Source organism: Huiozyma naganishii, chromosome 1 (genome assembly GCF_000348985.1).
Source record: "Huiozyma naganishii CBS 8797 chromosome 1, complete genome".
Taxonomy (NCBI): domain Eukaryota; kingdom Fungi; phylum Ascomycota; class Saccharomycetes; order Saccharomycetales; family Saccharomycetaceae; genus Huiozyma; species Huiozyma naganishii.
In genome coordinates, this window is record NC_035922.1 from 207,830 (window position 1) to 216,358 (window position 8,529).

Here is an 8,529-nt window from a genome sequence, read left to right on the forward strand (position 1 = left end):
AAATGAAAGAGAATAGATTTCACTTAAGAAATATTTTCTTGAATCTTGATAGAAGTACTTGATTACGTATTTCTCTTTAAAGAGATCAATCCGATTGATATAACCTTGTTCCTGCTATTCAAAACAAGAGATGGGATTCCTCTTGTTTTAGCTAACAGTACTTCCCATGTGGATATTTCCGCATTTTTAATTAATATTTACCGATTTAAATCGAAATGTACTTGTTCATTTGCAACGTACTGTTTCCCTGGCTCGGGTTCACCTACTTCTTATTTTTTTCTTGAACAGGCCAAACTTCTTCTTTTTCTTCTTCTCTTCTGTTTTAGTGTCCGTAGTTTCCATGGAGGCAGGCGAAGAGGTTATGTCATTGCTTGGCGCTTGTGGGATCGGTGGGGTGCCAAACTGGATCGGTTGGCGCGCCTCCGGTCTCGTAGTGACCGTGGCACTGTCATTATTCTGGCCAGTGGGAGTGAAACGGTCCGCTGCTAAGTCATTGTGAACCACGGTGTTGGTGGACATATTGGCCATTTGGTGGATATCGCTTGCACTGTTGCTGCTTAGCTGTCTCTGTTGCTGGGCAAAGTTTTGGTTGGATGGTATACCTGGATTGTTTCTGGATGCGGCATGCAAGTTATTGAACGAGCTGGATTGCTGCGGCTGCCGTTGTCTGATGCGGTTTGCAAGAGGCATACTCTGACTGGACAGCGAATTTAACCTGCTCTGGCTATTTAGCGATGGGGGGATGCTGCCCGCAATTCCGTTGCCCATGGCGCCATTCCCACCGGGCATCCCAAAGTTACCCAGGTTCGAAGTGGATGGGTTGCGGAAGTTCGGCATATTGCTACTTCTGTTCTTCCTACTCGTTGGTTTGATCGGATATTGCTGTGATGCAGAGTTGTATGGGGCCATTTGTTGTGACTGTTGCTGCTGAGAGCCCTGGAATCCATTGTTGTATGGCATACTAGAAGACATCGGGTCTATAAGGTTGTTGCTCGACGACGAGGGAGCGCTTGTTGCACCGTGCATGTTCCTGTTTCCGCGCATGTTTGGTGCGTACGGCTGTTGGTAAATTTGGTTGTACGAAGATTTCCTCCCCCCCATTTGTTGTTGTTGTTGTTGTTGGGATGATGGGGGCGGTGTTGCACTATTGCCGTTCATCGGAGGCATCTTGGGATGTCTAGGTTGAGGGTATGGCTGCTGTTGCTGTTGGAATTGGTTTTGCAGGGCGCGTCTTTGCAACTCCAATTCTCTCTCTTGCAGTTCAAGTTCTCTTCTCTTGAGTTCGAGCTCCTTTTCCTGCATGGATTTATCCATGTCGTCAATTTGTGAGTTGTTCGAGTCGCTGCTGTTTGCATTTAGGTTCTGCGACGTGGCGCTCCCATTGGAGCTTGTGCCGTTAATTTCTGAGCCGTGTGCCTTCAAGTTGTTCTTCAAGGGGGACTCACCGTAATTGACGCCGAACAGTGCCACGTCTTCCAGATCATTCAGGTTCGGAGTACCTGTAGGCTTATAATTATCGACATTCGTGTTAGAAACTGCAGTGTCGTGCACCGATGTAGCTACTGTCAAAGTTTTCAGCTTTTCGTTCAAAGTATTGATTTGTGTCTGGTAGTTTTTGACAGTCTCTGCTGTTTCCCTTTGGTTCGATTGTAGTTGTTTTTGCAATTCGGTGACGTTATTATTCAATGTATCCAACTGGTTATCCTTTGCCACGAGTGTGTTTGACAATTCCTGGATTTTCCTATTCAAGTTGTCCGTATGTTCTGCGGTCGCCTGTCCGTTGTGGTCTTCGATTCTAACGAACCATTTGGATGCACCTTGGTTTATATTTTGCAACTGTGTGATCATCGAGTACAGGAACTCCATGTACGGCGTCTTAATGTTGTAGTCGTCCGCCAAGAGAATTACTTGCAACCACAGCAGATCGATGTTCAGTGAGGCTGTTCTGTGGATGAAATGGTACAGGAGCGAGGGGACCTCGTCTGCGTTATGTTGTGCCCACTTCTTCAACAGACTGGCCTCGTTGTCCCAAGAGGGTCCCAATTTGACACCCATGCTTGCAGCGATCTTGAGAGCCTCAGCGACTAGCCCTGATATCAGCGGTTTTGCGAGTATTTGTTGGTCTAGCCCAGCTGGGTGCGTCTCCTCCAAAATGATAAGCAGTGGATCGAAGCAAAGTCTTGGGATCGCGACTTCCCACTGTTTGGACAAGTACTCAATTGGGTGGTAACTGCATAGATCGATCACCTGTTCCGGGAAGAGTTTGCTGAACAGTTTCTGGAAAGTGTTGAGCAAGTTAACAATGTTCTGCGGGTACGTTGCCAGTGAGATCATCGTGCTGACACCGAGGTACATCTTGTTCGGGTGGTCCCCCTGTTTCGCACCGAACTGTTTGAAAGTGTTTGTTGCAGTTTCACGAATATCGAAGTCCGACACAACACTCAGAACGTTCGATTCTTTAATGAACTGTTTGACGAAGGGTTCTAGCTGTATACTGCCGCTACTCTCCAGGAAGATCTTCGTGTTACTGTTCGTAAGCGGTTCAAGCTCGCTTGCCGTGTTGGACAACTCCTGGAGGGACGATGCGCTGAGCACGACGAGATCCATGGCGATTCCCGCACGGTCGGTGCGTGTACACTCGTCGACGAGCTCCTGCAGCGAGGTGAAGTGGTTTTGCAATTGGAACTTCTCCGAGCCATAACTGTCTGTATCCACTTGGAAACTGTTTGAAGGGGACTTCCCAACATGAAACAGCTCCACGCTGTTAGCGAGTTGAAACCTCGACGCAAACAGCACAATGTTCGGGTTGTCACCCACCAGCAGCACTCTCAGAGAAGACATTTCAGCGTTTACTTCTCTTTCTTGCTCTACTCAGCTAAGTCAATGCCGTGCGGACGTCTTGAAGTACAAACCGAGAGCAACCAGCTGGAAGACCGTGTGCTTTAAAAGGTATTTCTCTTGCACAGGTCGAGGCGTAACAAGCAACAAAGAGAGAAATTTCACCAAAATTCAAAAAACAACGAAAAAACACAAAAAAAGAAACAAAAACAAAGCGTTGACGAAAAGGGAAACGCGTTCTGAGCTTCGGGCTTTAAGACTGCAAGACTGCAAGCCTGTACGACTGCATGAGCAGGACAGTCTACTGTCTGCTGTGCAACGGTGAGACACCCAGTCGCCAAGCCGACAAACCTCAACAGCAGCACCGGGCTCCGAGTCTCGGCGCAAGAGCTCTGCCAAAAGGGGCATGAACCGGCCGTGTTCCGGCTTTTCGTGCGCAGTGACAGCTGGCGGACTCTCCCGCTCCAGTGGGGCCTCCCTTGGGCACAGCGCCGTACCACAAGGGACGCCGTACTACAAGTACGCCCACTTTTAGCGTCGTTTTGACTGCACTGTCTCACTCTCAGCGTGTTTCTTACCGTAGGTCAACCGTTCCACGGATCTGGTGACACTTTGTTCTGTTTCCTGTAAAGGTGCTTCGCCCAGCATTCCATGTCCGTACTGGGCCCTGTGGGGTCTGTGTCCGGAACCCTTGCCGAAGAGACCTACGCAGTGGGGCGTAGAATGGAGCAGGTGGACATAAGACGGCTTATGGGTTGCTGTCCGTGTTACGGCCGCAGCTTGCTGCCCCGCCACGTGACTCTGCAGATCCACTGTTGGCATTTATTTAAAAGTGCACCCTGCATCCGGTGCTGTCCATGGAGCAGATGGGCATCGGAGAAGATGCAGGCATTGCACATCCGTCCACTGGCTTTGCTCTTGGTATAACATACTCGCCTTCCCCCCCTATTCACCGACGATGAAGGGCCCGCAGAGCGATTCCGCAGTTCACAAACAGACTCGCAGGAAACCTGTCAAATCTTGTGCATTCTGTCGCCAACGGAAGCTCAAGTGTGACCACCAGAGACCCCTGTGTTCATCTTGCCGCGCCCGCGGACTGTCTTCCTGTGTCTACGCTTTGAACAAGTTCGAGGACTGTGCGGGGCCCGTAACGCCAGACCCAGTTCCTTCAAATGTACCAGAATTGCTCGATAACTCGCGTATCGTGGCTAGTCTGCTCAGACAGGTCACTTCCCTGCAAGAACAACTCGCAGAGAAGAATAGACTGTTGGATTACGGTAGTGGGAGTGCGGGGAGCCACACGGCGGATAACTCCCCCCAGGGGATTGTTTCCAAACCTTGGAACCCACTCAACAAGTTCTACTATTTCCAATGCAAGGGGTCCGGACGCAGAATACTGTATGGCCCGACTTCTTTCCGTACCAATTTGCACAATCATCGGTTTGGATTTGGGGAGAAATACGAGCAAATCTGGGCAAAGATTAAAGTGGAGCGTAACAAGTGGAAACAGTCGCACCCGGGCTCATCCTCTTTACAGGAACTACTCAACATAGAGGATGAACATACACCGAACACGAGGTCCCTGATTCAGGAGGTATGTGCGAGTCTGCCCTCCTTTGAGACATGCGTGGACCTCATTAACACATTCTTCGACCCGGTGTACTCCCAATTGTTTCTCGTAAACAAGGTGCTCGACAAGCATAAGATCATGCACGACTTCCACAGCTCTTTCATTCCGACAAATGAGGAACTGCTACCGGACGGCGGGAGGAGGATCGTATTTCTCGTGCCCTCTACCAAGAAAAACTACTACAAAATCGGTGTCATCCTCATGATCTTATCCTGGAACTTGTTCCATAGAGATACCCCCACGGCAATTACTAAATTTATAGTGTACTTGACGGGCCAATCGACTGGGAAAACGTTTTTCATCGAAAGGGCACAGTTACTCTTCCTAAGTTCCTACTATTTCAAAACTTTTGTTCAAAACGTCGACGATACACACACGATCAACACAATCAGTTTGCTTGTCTCCACTGCATTGTCACTGGGGCTCGATCGCGATATCGCGCTCATTTACAAAGGTCAGGAAAATGTCGTTGGGAGTATCAAATCGTTGCGGAACCTTTGGTACAGTATCGTGTTTCTAGACTTGGAATCCTCCTTCAGACTAGGGAGACCGTTGATGCTGTCCCATATTGACCTGGATTACGAAACGGCAGAAACCGCAGAGGTCGAAGACGACGATTACATAGAGAAGTTGAAGAAGTTTATCAAACTGACAAGACCGTTCCAAAGACAAGCCATGGCGAAACGCGGTATCCCTCAATTAGAAATGTTCTGCGACAAGATTATCGATTTTGTAGAGACGTGCTTGCCACCAGTCGGGGACTTCCTCAACAAGAAGAAATTCAATAACATTTCGTTCTACGATGTCCAGATCCTCTCCTTAGCCCTTGAAATGATCATGGGATTCAATAATCTGAGGTTTTCCGTGATGGAGGAGCTTTGCCCACAGGTAAAGGCGACCAACTTGCAAAGTGGGATGTACACTTTTGCATTGCTAAAGGCATTGGGGGACAGGTGCTTCGAGCTAGACCAAAAATACTTCCCGCAGATGATTGGAGACGGTTACAAGTACCTCCCACCGTACCTCACTTTGCTCACCAATCTTTCAGGCGGCCTGTTCGCCCGCACAACGTCCATCATCTCGGCAATCCTTTACTGTCACTTAACAATGTTCGAGAACAACGACTTTATATTCGTCAAAAATGTCAATAAGTTCAAGTGGGATCTGTCCACTCTGAAACCTCCAAAGAGAATGCTAAAGGTGCCACTTCTAGCCGCGATCAACAAGTACAAAGAAATCTCGGACGCATGGATGAATCCAAAGGACGAAGTAAAAAGACAAATCGGGATGAGGTCGTACGGTTTTGTAATCACAAAGCACATGTACTTCACAGTCAGAACCGTCCTCGATAAAGCGTTGGAGTACAGGAAAATGGCAGAAAATTCTTGGGCCTCACAGTTGAATGCCAACCCAGACCATAGCGCCGTACAAACGAGAGAGATGTCGCCATCGCCGGCAAACCAGACAGAGCAAGGGGTCGAACCGCCTGTATCATACCGCTTCCACTCCCCAGAACTGGATCTTCTGCTGACAAACCAGATGCAGAACGATTTGGCCTCAATAGATGGTAGTACTAGTGGTTCCGACACTGTCCAGGTAAAAGGATTGTGTACGGAGAAGGAAGCGGAGATGTTACAAATGATTACAGATGAGTTTTGGCAGAGTTACAACTCAGGATGGGAGGAACTAGTAAACAACCCAGGGACCATACCGCTGCTTGATAGCAACTAAACAGGGTCCTGGGACCAAGTTCAATCGTTGGCACCTTTAGTCGCCAAATGTATAAGATTCAGTTTTTTTATTATTATTTTTGTAATGTAATTACGATACTGAACAGGGTCGTAGGCTAGAGAGAGACTCTTCACGAATCCGAGCAGTCATGGATGGGAAACGAAGCGCGACGGATCCAGCAACACAGGATACCCGGAAGAAAAGGAAACACATCAGGACATGCACTTTTTGTCGACAGAGGAAAGTGAGATGTGATCAAGGGAGACCGCTTTGCTCGTCTTGCAAGGCGAGGGGCTTCTCCGAGTGCATCTATTTGGAGGATGCTGATATTACCAACGAAGATTACGAGCTCAGTTTGTCCATTATACCGCGAATCAATATTTCACAACAGATCAGCAGTCTACAGAAAGAACTTGAAACGTTGAACAGGAAATTGTGCAATGAGACCACTATAGAAGAGTTTATGAGCGAAGCTAGCCCCAATGATAGGACAACGACAGACGTTGAGAAGCCGACAAACCCACTCTACGATTTTGTACATTTACAAGTGAAGGAATCTGGGAGACGCATAATGTATGGACCTACATCGGTCAGATCGTATATCGTCATGGATAAATGGGGGTTTGGTGCAAAGGCGTACCAATTACTCTCGAAGGTCAAACTGGAGCGCAGAAAATGGAAACTAAAGAACAAGCCTGTAACCACTCTACGGGAGCTTGGAACCATAGAGGACGAGTATGACGTTACGTTTAAAAACTTGATTTCTGAAGTGTGTCACGATCTGCCCACTATTGAAAAGTGTCATGAGATACTGCAGACATTTTTCAACACAGATAACGACGAGTTGTACCATATGAATAGAATATTGGACCCAAACAAAGTAATAAAGGATTTCTTTGCTTCTTTTGTCCCACGGACATTTATCGGGAAGATGGATGGTCCGGAAAAGCGCTTCGATCTTGTACCTGGTCCTAAGAAGAACTACTATAAACTTGGTGTCATCTTGATGATAATTTGCATTGTACACTATGAGGCGACTATCCCGAACTCGGTGCACCATTTGCTTGTTCGATTAACCGGGATGGCTACTGCAAAAGTCTTTCATGTCGAACGTGTACAGTTTCTGGTAATGAGATGCGAGTACATCAAATTACACTGTCCTAACGGTGACGACACACATCTACTAAACCTGATCAGTTTGGCGGCTTCGAATGCAGTTGTTTTGGGTTTAAATAGGGACATTCATCAACTGTACAAAGATCAGGAGAGTGTGGTTGGGACTCTCGACTCGTTGGAGAACTTATGGTATGCAATACTTTTGGCAGACGCAGAGTGCTCCTTCCAAATGGGTAAGCCCCTATATGTACCGAAAACGTTCATCAATGTGTGCTCTTACGAGGAAGAGAGAATCGATGTTACGCGAGATAAGTACAGAGCGTATAAATCTCGGCTGCAACGATTTTTGAAGCTTATTAGACCGATGCTTTTAAACATCACGGAAATGAATGGGAGACCAAATTTGAAGATTTACACGACCACATTACTTTCTTTTCTAGAGAAGGAGCTAATGCCCGTGGCATATTTCACGAGCGATACGATGATAAACACACTTTACATGCGGGACATCCGACTTTTCATATTCATATTGCAAATGTGTCTGTGTTTTGTGTCTCTTCGGTTTGCCGTCTTTGGAGAACGATCCAAAGAGTTAAAGCAACTGTGTATTCAGATATCGTTGGTTCTCTTCAAATGCGACAATGTGCTACTACACCGGTGCTTTGCCTTGGACAAAAAATGGCACAAGAAGTACTTTGAAAATATATCAGCCCAGAAGGGCATCCCACCGTACATGTCGCTACACTGTTACATAACGATGGGTCTCGCGATACGGGTGACCTCTGTTTTCTGTCCCATGCTGTATCACAAATTTACGAGATTTGATGGCGGTTTGCTCTTTCAAGATGGTGATGTTGCGACCGACTGGGACTACACGTACATTGTGAAGCCGCCAGGGTCGAAGGAGCAAGGTAATTATACTCTGTTGGCTTACCAAGTGTACTGTCAACTACTCTCGCTCGTTTCGGATCCTGAAGATCCGGAATTGAAGGCTGTCCTTAAGAAGTCCCAGTTCCTGCACATCGTGCTAGCCTTGGAGAAAGTGTACCGAACGGTAATCAAAAAGGCACTGGAGTTCAGACAGATGTCAGAGAGTATATGGAGGGAGAACAATGACCAGGAGATGGACTTGGCCACCGGTAGCCCCATCACCGCAACAATACCTGTGGCGGTACCAGCTACCAGTCCCCCATTTGGGGGTCCAGCAGTGGACT

The 8,529-nt window shown here is 47.5% G+C and overlaps 3 protein-coding genes across 3 annotated transcripts; 2 read left to right on the forward strand and 1 right to left on the reverse strand.

The window, feature by feature from the left end:
- Positions 1-258: 258 nt before the first annotated feature.
- On the reverse strand, positions 259-2,841 carry SVL3 (Svl3p; the record flags this gene model as incomplete). The annotated part of the gene is made up of 1 exon (XM_022606519.1): positions 259-2,841. One exon carries the CDS (start codon positions 2,839-2,841, stop codon positions 259-261), a length of 2,583 nt encoding a protein of 860 aa, XP_022462163.1.
- A 955-nt stretch (positions 2,842-3,796) lies between these two features.
- On the forward strand, positions 3,797-6,199 carry KNAG0A02290 (uncharacterized protein; the record flags this gene model as incomplete). Its single annotated transcript, XM_022606530.1, has 1 exon — positions 3,797-6,199. One exon carries the CDS (start codon positions 3,797-3,799, stop codon positions 6,197-6,199), a length of 2,403 nt encoding a protein of 800 aa, XP_022462164.1.
- A 148-nt stretch (positions 6,200-6,347) lies between these two features.
- On the forward strand, positions 6,348-8,529 carry KNAG0A02300 (uncharacterized protein; the record flags this gene model as incomplete). The annotated part of the gene is made up of 1 exon (XM_022606541.1): positions 6,348-8,529. A coding segment is annotated over one exon (2,182 nt), but the record flags the coding sequence as incomplete, so codon positions are not given.